Raw genomic sequence first — 17711 nt, 5'->3', positions numbered from 1 at the left:
GCAAAAGACAAGGCAATACAAGACAAACGCAAGCCAAATGAACGATTTGCAACGCGCTGGTGTCGCGAGATCTTAAAGTACCTGACCTGACTTACCCAAAGAGGACATATCGAAAAAGCAAAAAGCATCACACTATGCCCTCACCCAAACCGTAACCGTCCGTCATCGTGGAGTCGTCGAGGACGATACGGCCAGGTCTGGAAAGGTGCAGTCGGTAGTCGAAGGCACTGTGCTCCTTTTCAGTCATTTGCATCGGCTTCGAACCCACTGATTCCACTCTGGTACGATGAAACTACTGTTCTGTCGTCCTAGGTTGAGGAGGGAGAAGAAAAAAGCCGTGCCGTTACTGCATCGGCAGGGCCATCTAAGTAACGCAACGGACGGCGACGCTTTGTCGCTGCAGCAAATTTGGTACCGTACCGTGTCACCCGTCGACGAGAGCGAAGCAAGCAAGCAAGCGTAAGAGAAGTGAGGAGACTCGACCCACGCCGTGTTCCTACTGCATAGTACTGCTGCAAGAGCGGCCTTCAATCTCGGCCAGCGACTGGACGGATTAGTCTGACGCCTCCCCAAGCACCCAGCAAGGCCTTGCAAGCCTAGCACCTGTAGATCCCTGCCCTCACACAGCCCGGCCTGAATTTCCCAGCCGAGGGAACAAGGCCGCACCGCACAATCTTGCTCCTCTCGTCTGGTCTTGGGGGCGTCGACGTGGATGAGTGGCCGCCGTGTGTCCTGGGCCGTAGTATTGGCCGGTCGCAGCTCTGCTTGGTGCTCCAGGTGCTCCAGGCTCGGGGGCCATCTCCACGACCAAAGACGACGACGACCATTCGGCTGCTACGTGAGCTACTTGCCTGAGATATCAGGGGGACGACGTGGTACGGTGCAGAGGACAGAGAGGTCTTCCACCCGCGGGTCGTGGCGCGAATACTCGACATACGGACGGACAGCGTAGGAGTCAGTGTCTTTCACAATACCGCAGTACAAACCTGCCTCACCATGGAAGTTGCTCGCACTGCATGCACTACACACGCGCATCCCCGTCTTCGTACCGGTCTGCCGGGGTGTGTACTGTATGAATTGTGATGGGTGGATGGATCGGCTGGCTGGCTTAGGAGGTGGTGAGGAGAAGGAGCAGCCAGGGCCGGGGCGTGTGTGCTGGCCTTGTTGTCCGCTTCTCTCTTGTGCTTGGCTTGCCGGGGTGGTAAGTGGTGATGGTGTTTTGTTTAGTTAAGTGAGATAGATACGTACTCTTTGATACTTGCAGCAGTAGTAATAGCAGTAGCAGCAGCAGCAGGCAGTGGAGGAGATGGAGGATGGAGGACCTGCCTTTGCCCACTTTCACAAGGTTGTTGGCTGCGCTGCGCGTTGCTTTTGCGTGGAGTACCTGAACATCATCTATCCCGACCCATAACCCCATCCCCCATCTCATACCCATGTCCATGCCCATGCCCATGGCCATACCCATATCCATATCCATACTTACACCCATGCCCTGGCACAGCAGCACCAAGCACACCTCTCGCTCCCTCTCTCTCTCACACACACACCACACACCTCTCTCGAGTTAGTTAGTGGGCAAGCACCTAGCACCACACACCCAATGGAGCCCGGGCCTGGGGGGTCTGGTCTTGTCTGCCCATGTCTTAAAACTGCACAGCTTAGCCCATTGGATCTCTTCCAATCCCTTTTCCCTCTCTCCATCCTCCTCCTACATTCTAACCTCCTCTCCCCAATATCTATCTCCTCCTCCCCTTCCCTTTCCCTCCTCCTGTCCATTCATTCTCTCCCCCGAACTATTCCTTCCAGACGTCATCTCCCTTTCTTCACAAGAGAAACGGAGGGAAGGAGGAGATAATCAATAGGACCCAGCTGGGCACCCCGACAAGCCATTCCGCCCCCTCCCCGTCCATATAAAAAGGGACCGGCCACGACCGAGGTGAAGACCGGACCGTGTGTGTGGGATTAAGAAAGAGCCTATTTGCGGAGAAAGAATCAAAGGTTCAATTCCAATTGAGCCCTTTTTCCCTTTTTGAAGCTCCCAATCCAATCCCCCAAAGGAACCGTTCCTCTTTCCAGTCCTCTGGCATTCCTGCGGTCCGACGACGAGGAATCTCCCTAATCTGTCCCCACCCGCGGATCCCTTCGTTCCCGCCCGACACCTCTCTCCATTCCTCCTCAACCCACCACTGCCGCCAACGAGACGCCCTTCGCTCGCGGGTCGACGGTGGAAGGAATCAAAAGTCAGGTCGACAGGATCTCACCAGCAACGGGGGTTTTCGCTATAGACCACAAAAAAGATCGTTGGGAACTTCTTTCTTGACGGGACCGACATTCGTTCGTGTCATCTTTTAGTTCTGGGGAATAATCCAAAAAACCACAAAAGAAACGTAGCGCTACATGATCTCGATCACTGTGAAGGCTTCAACCTTTTCAAGGCGTTGATAGTAGAGGTATGTCTAATCGTCCGTTTCGGCCGGACTGTGCCCCCAATTTCAGACCAGTCCCGGGATGAAATTTCATGAGAAAGGCTCGAGAATCTAAAATTGTGCCACGTCTGCCCTTACAGTTGCATGCCGACGGGAATCCTCATCATCCCTGGCTAGCCATCCGCGGCTCTCTCTTCACGATCACGCTTGTCAAGTTCGACCGCTCCGTCGAGGCTTGCCGTTGTGGGACACGTTAACTCGTAGCTCCCACCCTGCCTCAGGAATTGTGTCATTTCGTCTGTCTTGCCAGGCACTGCACCACCGTGGCGGTAAGGGATAACCCTCTTCCACCCCAGAGCACACCTCCTACATACCTACCCTCGAGCTATCACTAGCTCCCACCTCCCACGTCCCCCATCTCGCCGCCCACCCGCTCCTCTGGCATCGACTGGCACGCCCCCTATGCCCGTTTGGTACAAAGGAGCAATTTCGACTGGCGTTTCTCTCCCATGGTCCTCGTGCCAGCTCGTCGCCTACCGCACCAGATCGGTCGAGCCACCGACGTAGCTCACGTCGGCCCCTGGGAGAGTGGGTTCAGATCGCGCGGGTCTTGAAGATCGTGTCTCGCTCGCGAGGTGAAGAACTGCTGAGGCTGATTCATTCTTGGTGTATAGAGTCCTACAGTCGATATCCATTTTAAACGGCCGACCTCCCGGCCACTTCACTCTCACCATTTCTTGGAACTCGGTTTTCTACATCCACTTGGCGCCAGCCATTGTCACTCATTTTCATATCACTGATATTCATCACACTCCTTAATTCTAATAATAGTCGATTTGTATCCGACGAAAGTAATACACACTCCTTCACTCGTAACAGAGTAATTCAGACCGACACTCTCGTTTCAGTCACCACACCGACGATCTTACAAGTTTCCTGGGGAACTTACCACTCATTTACAACCACTATCGAGCGCCGATACCTGTTCCGCCCCTACGTCACGCTCAAATAGGATCTTCACCCTCAGCCTCAATTGTTTCTCAAGATGGCCTTCTCAACTCAGCCAGACAGCACCTTCTTCGTCGAGGCGGAAGAGCCCAGCTTCCCTCGCCTCAACTCACGAGACGCCGCAAAGATGCTTGCTCGCAACAAGCAAGAGATGATCGCCAACGAACTCTCACGGCTAGCGTGCGACGAATACCTTGAGGACATTATGCAGCACATGAGGCATATGGAGGTTCGAATCATTCACACCTCGTCCTAGCATCACTCACTAACTCACACGTACTAGGATGAGACTTTGCCCGACGCTAATCTCATTGACATGCAGCGTGAGATCCAGTGGTTCATGAGACCCTACCTCATTGATTTCCTCATCGAGGCACACGCGGCTTTCTCATTACTACCAGAGACACTGTTTCTAACAGTAAACCTTCTTGATAGATACTGCTCTAAGCGAGTGGTCTACAAGCAGCACTACCAGCTCGTCGGCTGCGCAGCCCTGCTGATCGCCGCCAAGTATGGTGACAAGAAGGACCGGGTACCGCAAATCAACGAGTTGAACAATATGTGCTGCGGCCTTTACGATGCAGGCATGTTCACGCAGATGGAGATGCACGTCCTCAACACTCTTGAGTGGAACATCGGCCACCCAACCGTCGACTTCTTCACTCAACTCATCGTCGCCGAGGAACGAGACGACCGAGAAGTCGAGCACATGGCTGCCTACATCTGCGAGATCGCCCTGTACCACCGAGACTTCGTTTCGACCAAGCCATCCACGATGGCCCGCTCCTCGCTGGCCCTCGCCCGTGCCATCTTGGCCAGACCCGAAGTTAATGATGGAGAGTGGGATCACGTTGAGAACGTCACTCTGCTAACGCTTTCTCAAAATCTGCACCAACCATCCGTTACCCTGTCACGCAAGTACTCTTCGCCTCAGTTTTCCAGGGTATCAGGCAAGCTTGCCGACTTCCTGGCACAACAAGCTGCCATCACTCGACGACAAGCAGGCCCACCATCTCCTCCCACTGAGCCTGCTCTCACCACCAAGCACGCCAACATCTACAGCACACCCCAGAAGGGTCACGGTGCTGTACCAGGTGTTGCCGACGGCTACCTCACCCCTCCCATTACCCCAGACGGGGCATGCTTCGGCGTGAACGGTGCCGTCAAGGATTACCAGGTACCACCACGGTGCCCCGTGACCCCCTCACCACAACCCCATGTTGCTGGCTACCCGTCACAACAACAGCATGTCGCACAATACGCAACATACTTTGATGGTTCGACCAGCCACATGGTCGGTCAGTAAGGGACTTGTCCTTGGACCGGAACCTCAAAGGGTTCATGGTCAGGAGCGTCTCCTAGTTGTCCGTTTCCGGCTTTCTCCAGAAAGGAAGCCCCCTTTTACCGCGTCTCCGGCATTCCGAGTGTATCATTGGATGAGGAAAAGTAAAAGAAGATTGCTTGCATCTGGCATACAGGATTTTTGGTACTATCAGCGATCATGGCATTAGCGAATCTGTTTTGTTTTTTCTGTTTAAAATCTTTATCGAATGCGCAACACCCCCCCACCCTTTCGATTCGGCAGGCCATACTTTGAATGGATTTGTTTACCAGCGTCCTGGGCCCCCCGAATTCCGCAACGGGGATCACCGGAGCTGTCATACCCCCCCAAACGTCAGTTTTTTTCATCGCAACGTCTACGTTATGTTTCTTCGACGACGACACCCAAAAAAAATGAGGAGCAAGAGAGAAGCGAGCGCCCCAAATTTGATTTCTCCGACGTGAGGCAAAGGGCAATGGAGAGAAAGACCGATTATTTTATTTTGCGTTTGGAGGAACTAGAAAAGAGCGGGCAAAAGAAAGGGCTTGGGATAAAGATTGGTCACCACCACGCGGAGGAAACAAGAAGCCACACACACCAACATACACATACACATCACACTTTCGATGACTGGAAGCGAGAGAGGATTTTGGGTTTCGTCGTCGCTTGGCCGAGGCTAAACCTTACAACTGCCCACGCAAATGTCGCACGTTTGGAAAAGTAATTCTCTCGCAAAGACTTGCGGGGTCGGTGGACTGGAAGATCGATGGCCGGTGAGCCCGACCGCCTCGATTTGTAGGATCTTTGGATGGAGGCATGTGCTATGTGCGATGTCTACGAGGACCAGCGACAGCGTGGTCTTCCGATAGTTGTTCGAGGAACAACATGCGATGATAATACGTCTTCGATATTGTTTCTAGCACTCAACGCTCCCAATACCCCCTAGTCCCCGGCATAGCTGAGGTAGCTGTAAACAGACAAAAAAAGAGTAAAAGTCTCTTGACAAACTTTCTTGGTTTCAACATTCTGAAGTGATATGATAATGTTTGTGACATTTTCAATGCTACCTAATCATCCATATTGGATACTGCCTAGTCATGTCTGGTTATGAAGCAGCCTGACTGCCTCCAGAAGAATTCACGCAAGTTGGATTTCAATAACACTTTCAGCCACTACTACTTCCCACTCATTCGAAATCCATTCAATCTCTCTTCTCCTTCAGAGATAATTCATATTCAAACGGAAGTGCCATGCCGTGGCCAAGGCCAGGCTCGCATGACTCGGCGCTTCTCCAGCTCGCAGTGGCTGGCTGAGCCCAGTATCTCTGGCCAGGTCCGCCAACGCCCACCAACCAACCAAACCGTCCGCGTCCCTTCATTCCTAACGGGGTGCATTCGCTAATTAAAAGTCGCTCCAATCGCTCCACCTCCTCCCCGCTTACTTGCCCTCTGTCTCCTGCGTCTTGCCTTCGTATGGGAGCTAGGAAGATGCTTGCTAGGTCTCTTGACGCAAGGGATACGGGCTGCCATCTCGCTCAATTAAGCCCGCGCGGGTTGATAACGCCAACCCTGACATACCCTGCGAGGCCTGCGTGTCTGCGGCACCTCCGCGCACGTCGCGCTCGCATTCTCAGCTCGACTGACACGGCGATCTTCTTCCCTATTCTTTAGCAGCAGCACGGCTAATTGCTGACTGACGCGTTTGGGGAGGAGGGGGGAAAGGCTTAATTACCACCGTTCGAGATGAGCGAATTCCAGGGGTGCCGAGACAAAGAAGACAGAGAAGAGAAGAGAAAGGAAGCCCGAAACCGACCCCACTGCTCATTTGAAACTGAGGCTTGATTGCTGCAGAGTCCTTTGTTCTGGCGGTTCGGTTGGGCTGCTGAAGGGGTCATGGCCGCAGGAGGACCGGACGTTGCTCCTGCTACACTGCGCATTTCCGACGGTTGCGTGATCTCTGCTGCTCTGACCTGTCTGTTGGTCTACATCGCTGACCTGGGCGTTGAAATTTTCTTGGAATTCTCACGAATGTTGCTGTGGCTTTTCCCCCATTCAACGGTTCAAGCGCCTCGCGCAAGCCGTGGCTTTGGTGGCACTTCACCTGGCTGCTCCCTTTGCATTCCTTCCCTCGATGAATATGTCTTCGATCTCGAGAATTATCGGCCCGCTGACGATTGAGCATTCATACTGTCGCCTAGTTAGCTGGTGGATTTATTTGCATGCTCTTGTTCAATATTTCCCAGAGGGCACAATGTTGCTCCCTCGAGGAGAAGCGTTTGGCTTGGCAGATTGGATTCTTTGACCGCGGTCTTACCTGCTGCAGAGTCTAGTCGGCTACGATGGTCTCAAGGAGAGGCATCTTACCCATGGCATTGCTGTCCAGGTACCTTGCTGTCCCTTGCGAGCTGCCAGCCTAGGGACTTGGATTCATATCGTAATTCCGTCGACAGACTATGGTGCTCAATAATCCCAATTGGTGCCCTTGCTCAATCAATTGATGATCCGTCCCTGGATGTCCCATCAATTGACCCGTTTCGTGTCTATTGAGTCAGGGTGGCCATTACTCTCACTTGTCAGCAGGAGGTTGGGTGCAGGTGAAGCCAAGCTGTCACGGCCTTTCTTTGTCATCTGTCTTCTCCAATTTCAATTCAGCAAACCGAGCTCATTGCATCGGGAAAAGCTTGGTAGTCTAAAGCTTCCTTTCAGCACTCTCTTCTTTGTCTCCATGGTGCGAAAGCTGCTGCAAGCGGCAACTATGCCGGCTCCCGCACAGTGCATCTCCTGCACTGCTCATTTGTGATTGGCGACCGCGGTGATCATTTTATGTATCCATTGTCTTGTGAAGAAAGAGCTCACGAGACTGCCCTTGGAGACGAAGCTCTTGAAGCTCGGCTGAATATCCTCCTTCGACGGAAACAGAAGTCCCAGCAGAAGCTCAGATGAGTCGTGGCTGTGGTAAAGTAGCCTGACAATGCGCGTTCTTTCTCTTCTCTCAAAGGTTTTGTGAAGCTGGATCCCAGACGAAGTTCTTGCACACTTGTCTATCTCCTACTTTCTCTTTCTTGCTTGATCACGGAGTGACATGTCTCATTACCACGCTTGCCCAATTAGAATACGGTAAAGATACTCGCCTTCAGCAGCATCAAGACCATATTTATCATTCTCTGATAGACATACGATCTAAGGTGTCTACGTCGTTCCTAATCGCTTCTGTTGATCTCTCATCTTGCATGGGACCTGATCGGTGGTCGTCTTGAGAAGGCAAAACTCCGACGAGCAGTCTGATCGACTTGGTTAGAGAAGGCCGCCAAGATCGATACTGAGTACCAATTCCTTAATCTCGAAGCAATTTCCCGAGCGTACAACAAAACTACTGTTGAGGTTCCGACCCCCAAACCAGCTGCAAGAGGACGCCGAGAGACGAGTCTGACAATCAGAGCAGCAACCAGGACGAGCTCAAAACTGCAAACTCCATATCACAGCCTCCTCTGCCAATCCCAAAGATGCCTCTCAAAGAAACGCCCCAGCAGAGGCAAATGCGCCTGGCTGAGAAGAAATTGAGGGATGCCAGGGCTCTCGCGCTCAAATTCGCGGAGGCTGAAGAAGCCGCCACTACAAGCTCCAAGACAGACGAGCCTACAATACCGGACATTAGTATTCTAGATCTTGAACTGGAGCCTTTAAATGAGCTGACGACGTTCTTAGACGATATGACCGCGGTGCCGGAAGATGACCGATCCACACCGTCTTTGCCTGGCCCCGATGATAAAGAGGACGAGACATTAGAGGAGACGGTTGAGGACGTCGATATGGAGGGCACTGAACAAGATCTCCATCCGCCCTCCCCTTTCACGTACATTCCTCTGCCAGACAGAGATCCCCCAGCTGAAGAGAGTGATCTCAGGCCACAAAAGAGCCAATTCCATGCGCCTCCAACGCCGGAAAGCTTGAACCACGATGTTGATCCAGTCCTTGCATACAACGACCCTGGGGTTGGGAATCCCGAAATTCCAGACCAGCAAGATATGCGAGATGATCTCACTTACCAAGGCCAACGACAACCGCCAGTAGGGATGCGGATCAGTCATGCGCTCAACTTCCTTGCTGATGAAGACATTGACCGCTGCGTCGACTGGGAAAAGAAAGTCGAGGAGGTTGAGAAGTTTCTTCTCTTCGCCGAGGCAAACGACAAGGGAAACTGGGCCTTTGCCGATCTGGGCGACAACTCGAAGAAGATGGTTGAGGACGGCCTGAGCCGCGTGCGCGCCCACAGGCTCTTCAACAAGCACCATTATGGCGATCATGCAGAAGTGCGCCCTCTTGATCCAAGCTCAGTGCCGAAACCAGCCACCCGTCTGGTCCCTGTCCCAGGCATCTCCATCGAGCTGGCACCCAAGAAGAATTTGGACAAGGAACGATATCCCCGTCATCACCTGCATCGACCCGAAACCCCGGTGAATCAGATGTACTTGGACAGTGAGGATCGCAGGGCCAAGCGAGAGCATTACGTCCCGCTCATTGCGCAGGATGAAGACGCGTGGTTCCAGCTTCCCAGCGACCAGCAGCCTGCGGACAAACCGCTCTCGAACCTCTCATATATTGAGAACAAGATGTATGAAGACTGTAGTGCCGCTAACAGCGGGTGGGTTTTCGGTTTCCAAGTCGACAAAGGGGTCAAATACTGGCTTCCGGATGGAACGCCGCTGAATGACAGTGCTGAGCACTTTGCGAAGGAGCGCGGTGCTAGGCGTGCCGGCTTCCAGAAGGCTCTGCGTGCTTTCACGAATGAAGAAAACCGGGCAGCGGAGACTCCCTGGCGCAGACTCGTGCTTCCACTCACGGCAAAGGAGGTAGAAGCGGCCAAGGCTCAGGCAACAGATCGTGGACTGCACCCCCTTGGACTCGCACCGACGCAGCTGCCCAAGCTTGCTAGTCTCGAAACATTCCCATATACCTTCTGGATGGAGCAGTACGGGCGCGTGCATCGTCTCTACAGTGAGCGGGCGCGGCAGAAGACGATCGCGGAGGAAAGCCACAGGCGCGGGTGGGCTAGCCTGCCGAGTCGAGACAATGCGCCGTATGTCTTCAGAGGCGTTGATGCGAACACGCAGTATGAGCAGGATATGTACCCCAAGATGAAGACTGTCATCAAACTGTTAGAGAGAGAGGAGAAAATTGCGCCGAGACCGTTATTGACAGCTGTTATGAAGTCGTTGAAGCTAGGTTTGAATGGGGAAGCGGCGCCAGGCGACTTGAAATTTCGATCATTGGACTGGAAGGTTCGCGGGAAGGAGTTGAAGGACCTTGCTGAGGCCGAACTCATGTGGCTCAAGTTTCTCACTCAGGGCTCTATTCATCATCATATGATTGATGAGCTCTCGCCGAGAGCGGCTCTCTACTTGACTTTTGCGGACAGATTGATGAGATTGATGGACGATATCAGTGAGACTGCACTTTGGCCTGATCTCGAGACCAAGGTCTCTGTCGAGGATTTACTGAACAAGATGCACGAAAGCCTCGATGGTCCCATCAAAAAGACGCAGTTCTATGTCCATGATGCTTTGATGTGGCTAGATAGATTGGCAAATGCTGGAAGGTGCAGGTGAGATGCATTGGTTACATTGAAAGCAAATCAACAAACACTAACATGACGAAAATAGATTTCAGGCAGACCCCTGGGCCTATGGCTGGGTTCAACGTGTCGTCCCTGATTGCCACCCAGAGCATCTTGTCATTTGGCGCACTCGTCACTCTGAAGAACTTCATCCTGATCTTGAGGACGATCAGGTTGGGGCTCCTCGACGTGGAAAGGATGTTCGTACCTATCCTGAGGCTATACAGGAGAATACACCTGGAATGGCGCTCAATCCGACCCTGGTTGACTGGTTCTGCGCGCTCGCCTTTCGACTCGGCGTACAGCACCGCCGCATTGAGACAGTAACTGCAGTCAAATGGGTTGGGCTCCCAGAGTTCAGTCGCAGAGGCCTTCATGAGTCTATCCAGAAATGGCAGCTAAACTGGGTCCAATTAGCTCATGCCCACGACGTCCCAAATGTAATGGACGTGGTTGCCCGTGCAGCGCCTTATGACCATGTGCCGGGCATGACGTACCAAGCTGCGTTGATCAAGATCCGTCACGGTATCATATCCGAGTGTGTCCATAATCGCGATATGTTAGTGCCGGCCCGCGTCAAGCGTTACGCTAACAAAAACGGTCTTCGAATGGCAGTTATGGTGAGGCCGCCGCTGTGGGATTGGGCGAAGACGAGCGTTCGCGGAAAATCGAAGCAATTCCTCAGTCTCGATCGGTGGCCGCTGAACGTCCAAAGTCAGAAGACTCGCGAGAAAGTTGAGACGGATAAGGATCTTGACCCGCAGCAATTCTGGGATCCGTGTGTCGAAGACCCGTGCCCAATAGAATGGCACAGGCCGAAAAAAGTTCCTTACGCCGATCAAAAAGTTCAATATCGCGGGGGGCCGAGATTGTACCCGGCGGGAGATACGCCATTGCAGAAAGCGCTGATACGGGAGACACTTACAGGCACACTAGCAGAGGGTTAGTTACACTTGTCTGTAGCCCTTATGTATGTATTCGATTGCTAATGCTTGAAAACAGCTCTCGAGCTACAACCCGATAACCCTAGCTTCATTCAACGAGTGTCTGGCTTCTTCTCAAGGCCACCATCACGCCCGGCTGGGCAGTCTACTCTACTTCCTGCCGTAGATCCCGCCTTGATACCGAAAAGTGTTGATAGGCGAGCGGTAAAGGATGCGGAAATGAAGGATGCCGATTGAGTCGAGGGCCATGAAATGTGTTGGAGAAAATAATCATTCAGGGCCGCCTTAGTTCGTTCCAAGAGTGAATCAGCATGAATTTATAAGGTGGAAGTGCTTGGACTTTTTTGTAGTCCGTAGCTAACAATGCTTTATGTCTTTGATTGTCGCACATCTAGACTCCTTAGACTAGATCTTTGTTCTTTAATTCTACTTAGAACCTCAATCTTCCAAGGCGCCCAGTGATTGATTGGCCTGAGAGCTGCAGTCCAGCAAACGACCACGATCTGTCTTCGAGTATATCAGAGGCTGTACACGAATTCGGGGTTTTCCCGATCCGTCAGATCATAAAACTCTTGACCCTCGATCTTTGTGTATCCTGGCTGCGCTCTAATCTTTTCCTTTCTTCGATTCTCTCTCTTGCACCAAGCGTAAATGAACAAAACGTCCAGTATGCAGAGGAAGTAACAAACGCAGATTGTTATCTCAGCCGGACGATACTGTGGCGCGTCTTTATTCTGGAATACCTGCGGCCCAATGATATTGCCTACGCAGTATCCTATTAGATACATTGCAGCAACGGTTGTCTTCTTGGTCCAGCCAGCGACGTTGGTGCTGATGAGCGAAAGCAGAGCAACGAATGGTGTCGGAGAGGCTTGTGTGAAATAGTACCCGACCAGTCTTCCTGCGCTATGATGGTTGTCCAGGCAGGTGATGAGTAACATTCCGAGAAGCGCTATTGCCATGCCGGATACGCTGACAAGCTAAAGCATACTCAGCGAAAGCCCTATCGCAGAATTGCAACACGGAGAACTTACAAGTCTATTGCGCAGCTTGTCACCTAAGTAGCCGCATAATACCAGGGCGATGACCTGCCAAGCCAATTAGTTAGTTTCTTCACAGTCTTGGATGAGCTTGGCTCGTACCTCAACCATTCCCCCAGGAGTGCCGAGCAGGAGCGATTGCTGATTAGTGAATCCGAATGACACAATCAACTGTGAAAAGAAGTTGCTAATTCCTCCTGTAATTTCGCGTTAGACCTCGTTCCACATCGATTCGAAAAGATGGCCAGCTCTTACCGTTGGGTATATCTCCAACAAAACTATAGAACACGAAAGCCCACACCATAGGGTCAGACAAGGCCTCTTTGAACTGATACCATTTGAAATGTTTGTTTCCTACGCCCTGCTGATTAATACGAATTCGCTCAACAGCTAGAACTCGCTCGTGTGGCGTCAAGAATCTTGCGTTCATCTGACTGTCGGGCATGAGAAATAGGAACAAGACCCCTATCGCCGCAGTGAAAAGTCCAATGACCAGAAACAGCAGCTGCCAACTTTTGATGCTGATAGGATGTTCCTCAGTCCCTTTTGCTATTCCGTATGCCACAAATCCACCTAAGATCTGTCCCCAGCCATTGAACGAAAACCAGAATCCCGTCCGAAGACCTTGTTCGCGAATTGTATACCACTGGGAAGTGAAGAGCGCAAACCCGGGTGTTACGGCGCTCTCAAATACTCCAAGAAAAAAGCGTACTGTCATCGCACCAGCAAAATTCTTGGTCGCGGCCATGCAGCATAAGACTAATCCCCACATAATCACGTTGAAGGCCGAATACTTGCCTAACGGCAGACGCTGTAACAGTCGGTTCGTTGGCCATTCGAAGAACAGGTAGCCAAAGTAGAACATAGATGCGACCCAACTGTAGTCCTGGCCAATCAAGTGGATGTCGGCTTTGAGGCCCATGATCGACGCGTATGAGACTGTTGTTTTATCGAGATAATTCAAACCGTATACCAGACAAAGAAGAGGCATGAGATTTCGGTCTATCTTGCGAAGAAGCTTCCGCTCATCTTCAGGCGTCAAGATGATCACCTCTCCCTCGTGACCCGCCAAAACCTTCAGGGCCTCATCCGCATCGTTACGATTAGCATGCTTGAGAATGACACCGACCTCACCCTCAGAGGCGGGATGAACTTCCGGTGCTTTCTCTGGATCTCCAGCATGTGGAACATCCTTTGTTTCCTCGATGGTGGTCATGTTGGCGTCGTAGTAGATTCGAAGGTTATAAGTTTGCAAAATCGTCATGCGGACGGCCAGCGAGAATGGATATTTAAGAAAAATAATGATGCGAGCTGAATGATAAGAGCTTCAGTGGACCCGTTCTTTGGATCCTTGTATCACCGCAGATCATACCCCCGAATGCAGTGGCACCTCTCGGCGGGGTCCGTCATTTAGGTACATCGTAAAGAGGAACCATATCAGTGGTATTCCCGCTCATCAACGGTCCTGGATGGTTCGAATAGCCGGTTATCGCCCCCTAAAACGAATTCGCGCTGCGGGGTCAATTAGGTGTTTGTCAACGTCTCCTCATGTCGTTGCTGATTGGGACTAAAGACACATAACACTGACATCACACGACAGTTATCAAGATGTGGGTGGCAGATGCAGCAGCTCATTGCCAAGACAGGAAGGTGATCGACTTCGCAGGCGGCCGGAGTAACGGCAGATAACCCACGTTGCCGAAAAGCTTGAATAAGCTTGTATGATAATTGCATGCAGGAAAAGAAAGCCCCAAAGATAGGCGAGTTTCGAAAGGTAACTTCGCATGGGTAGTCGAGCGTACAATTACTGCTTTGCGGTGCTAACAGACGTTATTTTTGATGAGTAAGATACTGTATGGGGAGGTCTATATTACATATTGAGGTTTTTGAGGATACTATTCGTTATCACAGCTTCATAAAATTTCTATAGTAACCATCTTGTTGAGACTATGACACTTTGCCCAACGGACAATTAGCACACTGGGCTAGTAGTGTATGGCAAATAATTCCTAAATCTACCGATCATACAATTCCTGCTTCCTGAGTTTAATGTGCAGATACTGGTACTTTAGACCAGTAATCAATTCCGAATGTCGTGAATGTATGAACCAGCGTCCTTGTATTATACTATTATACCGTGGAGGATATCAAGATCTAACCAGAAAGAGAGTGAGACATAGCCAACTAACTCGGCAGAATTATACAAAGTGACTACCATCACGCGAATTTGCGTGACTATTCATGAAATGCACATCAGTACGCTACGAAACAACGTTCAAGACTGCTGTTGCCCCTATGTCTCTTCGATTCCTCTCCTCCCTCATCCTCTTCGTGATAGGGCATTCATCATATCTGCAGGCACAGGGGCAACTGCTGTCGTTCGGTTGGCATGCATGCACTTGATTTAGGGGACAGTTTGCATCCTGGCAATGCACATCTGGAGGGAACCCTTCATGGTGGTGATGCTTCTCGACCGCTGATCGGCGGGCCTTTGGGATCGGCCCGCGATGCCTGTGCCTGCTCTTTGTAGGAACACCGCCAGTAATGATCGGTGGAACGATCCAGTTGTTCTCGGAGTCAGACGGGCCTTCGTTGCAGCTGCAGTTGTCCGGGTCATAGAAATCAGACCAGTCTGTGTGATTCTGCGGCGGGATATCTGTGTGATTGGTAGGTGCTGGGCCAGTGTGGTTGCTCGGATCTACACCGTAGGGGCTCTGATTCACTGCATGGCCTGGTTCGAGCGAAGTGGGAGCGCCAGGGTGATGAACTTGGTATTGAGGAATGGTGTGGTTTGGGTTGGGATATGTACCCTCGGGAGTCATTGGTTGCTGGGCTCCTGGATACATCGGGTGTTGGCCCATGGGATGCTGTCCACTGGGGTACATGGGTTGTTGACTGCCGTGATACATTGGGTGCTGGCCGCCTGGGTACAGGGGTTGCTGAATATTTGGAGTAGGCGTGAAGTTCTGGGTCTCGGGATAGTTCGGCAACGTATGCTGTGACTGAGGCGAGCTTGTGTGAGATGGATCAGCAGCGCGAGGAGGAGGTGAGTGAGGATGATGTAGCATGGGAATTGCAGCTGGAGCAATCGCCGCAGGTATCGCAGCTAGCGGCGTATATGGCGATACACCTCCCGGTGTGGGAGCAATAGTGTGCGGAGTAGGCATGGGCATCTGCGTATGTGGCGTAGGAGTAGGAGCTACGCTCTGGGGAACGCCTCCCTCGAGACCAGCTGTGTGAGGCGCTGGAGTACTGCCTTCTAAACCTGTTCCATGCATCGGAACGTTGCCTTCTAATCCTGTGCCAGACATTGGGACGTTGCCTTCTAGACCAGTGCCATGTGGTGGCATTGACATCGGTGTGTTCTCGAGGCCCGATGTTGGTGGCATTGCCATCTGAGTTGGGGGTGAGGCATGTGGAGGTATTGTTGTAGGAGCATGCTGAGCTATTGACGATGGATCGACAGGATAAACATCCGTGTGCATGAAAGGCTTCTCACCGTAAGTTGGAGGCTGCGAGTGATTGCCTGGAGTAGGTCCGGATGTGGTGTTGCCATGGGCCGGCGGAGCAGTTGTGTTGCCGCTGCCAGGACCAAAGAAGTGCTTGTATCCAAAGTATCCAGCACCACCAAGCAGACCCAGGATACCGATGGTGACGCCGATGCCGATACCAGCCTTGGCTCCTTTACTTAAACCAGAGTGGTTGCTTCCGCTGACACCGACTGTGCAGTTTTTGATGGGGACATTCGAATTCGTGGTGACAGAGAACATAGAGTCTTTGGGTGCACCATCAGCCGTGACTAGCAGCTGCATTTCGCCGCTGCTAGGGGCCTGGACATCAATGAAGGCATCATAGTATGAAATTGTGTCGCTGCCGAGAGACTTCCCGTCCATCTTGACTTCCGCCTTCAGGCTCCCCGCGGTAATGGTGGTAATTGTGAAATTGACCCGCTCGTTCTTCTCAGCAGAATACTTAAGCGTCACTGTATCTGATCCGGAAATGAACTGAGTCTCTGCCAACCCAGCCAAGAGTTGCGAGCCGTATCCTTGCGGGTTATCGTTGTAAGTGAGACCATTAAGGAGTACGTAGTTGATGAAGTTCTGCGACCCGGCGGCGAATGTGATTGTGGCATAAACTCCGCGAGAGTCACGCACAGCTTTGAGAACCTCTTCCGGTTGTGATGAGGCATACGGATCAAGGAAGCCAAAGGACACACGGATTCCTAATGCTGTTGCATTCCCGATCGCCGAGACTAGCTCGTCGGTGCTGTAATCCTGTACTCAGGGCAAATTAATCAAGATGACTCCAGAAAAGGTGCAATATCACGAGTATTCATACCTCGCCATCAGTAAATACAACAATCGCGCTCCTCTTGTCGGTTGTGCCAGAGTTGCTGGAGGTGAGTTGGTCGATTGCCATCAGGACACCACTTGTAATGTAGGTACCGCCTATTGAGTCAATCTTGCTGAACGAGCTATTCGCGTTACCGGGGTCGCCAAGCGGGTAGTCCAAATACGCTTCATCGTCAAAGTCAATGACAGTAACCTCGTCGGCTTTCTTGCCGTCTTTTGCCTCGGAATCAGAGATTAGGAACTCGTTCAAAGCTCGACCGGCTGCGATGCGCAAGTCGGTATAGTCATTGGAAACCATAGAACCGGAGCTGTCGATGACAATTGCGACCTTGCGATCGCCGTTGTTGGATGACACGGTTAAGTCTGAGCAGACTTGCGAGTTGTCTCGCTTGATCAGGTTGGCGTGATTGCTGAACGAAGCCGCCGAAGCAACTCCCAGAAGGAGGTGTGATAACAAAATAAATCGCATTTTGATCATGCAACTCCTGCGATCGATCGTTGTTTAATGATCTTTAAGCCCTAGCTTGACAACGCAAGACGAAGAGGAAGAGGAGAAGCGACACTGGTCGCGTTCTCGGAGGACGGCACTCATATTTCAGCTCCTTGGCCAGGAATCTTGCGATCCCACGCCCAGAATTCAGGTCAAGTACCACCAGCCGGCGCAAAGAGCCATGTGAGCTTGGCATTGACCATTCAGCCAATCGACTGGACGACGCTATCGCAATAGAGTCAAGAAAAACGCCCCCTGCAAGCCGTCGGGCAAGGGTAATTGATAATGGCGGCTCTCGAACTGCGAGCCTGCAGCCTTGTGAACGCCAGAACGAGGGGCCTCCCAGTTGAGAGGGCCACCATCTCTGGGGATCTTTGCCTGAAGGGGTTCCATGGCGCTGCCCATGCAGATAGACTTGGATGCCTCATTGGCGATGCGGCGCACCTGGGCTCGCTGGGATAGACAGAGAGGCTGAAGTCTAGAGCCAAGCTTTCTAGTCCGGAACTTCTCCTGACGT

At 52.0% G+C, this 17711-nt stretch overlaps 4 protein-coding genes across 4 annotated transcripts; 2 read left to right on the top strand and 2 right to left on the bottom strand.

The window, feature by feature from the left end:
• Positions 1-3471: 3471 nt before the first annotated feature.
• On the top strand, positions 3472-4740 carry UCRPA7_3726 (putative g2 mitotic-specific cyclin-b1 protein; the record flags this gene model as incomplete). Its single annotated transcript, XM_007916217.1, has 2 exons — positions 3472-3663; positions 3718-4740. 2 exons carry the CDS (start codon positions 3472-3474, stop codon positions 4738-4740), a joined length of 1215 nt encoding a protein of 404 aa, XP_007914408.1.
• A 3550-nt stretch (positions 4741-8290) lies between these two features.
• UCRPA7_3725 (hypothetical protein) lies at positions 8291-10360 on the top strand (the record flags this gene model as incomplete). The annotated part of the gene is made up of 1 exon (XM_007916349.1): positions 8291-10360. The coding sequence occupies one exon, from the start codon at positions 8291-8293 to the stop codon at positions 10358-10360; it is 2070 nt and encodes a 689-aa protein (XP_007914540.1).
• A 1470-nt stretch (positions 10361-11830) lies between these two features.
• Positions 11831-13568, bottom strand: UCRPA7_3724 (putative mfs allantoate protein; the record flags this gene model as incomplete). Its single annotated transcript, XM_007916289.1, has 5 exons — positions 11831-12292; positions 12347-12400; positions 12455-12549; positions 12608-12630; positions 13147-13568. The coding sequence occupies 5 exons, from the start codon at positions 13566-13568 to the stop codon at positions 11831-11833; spliced, it is 1056 nt and encodes a 351-aa protein (XP_007914480.1).
• A 1602-nt stretch (positions 13569-15170) lies between these two features.
• On the bottom strand, positions 15171-17182 carry UCRPA7_3723 (putative von willebrand factor type a protein; the record flags this gene model as incomplete). Its single annotated transcript, XM_007916334.1, has 3 exons — positions 15171-15226; positions 15852-16626; positions 16691-17182. 3 exons carry the CDS (start codon positions 17180-17182, stop codon positions 15171-15173), a joined length of 1323 nt encoding a protein of 440 aa, XP_007914525.1.
• Positions 17183-17711: the final 529 nt, after the last annotated feature.

The sequence above is a fragment of the Phaeoacremonium minimum genome (assembly GCF_000392275.1).
Source record: "Phaeoacremonium minimum UCRPA7 unplaced genomic scaffold PA7_03_scaffold_290, whole genome shotgun sequence".
Lineage (NCBI taxonomy): Eukaryota > Fungi > Ascomycota > Sordariomycetes > Togniniales > Togniniaceae > Phaeoacremonium > Phaeoacremonium minimum.
This window is presented reverse-complemented; position numbering and strand designations above follow the sequence as displayed.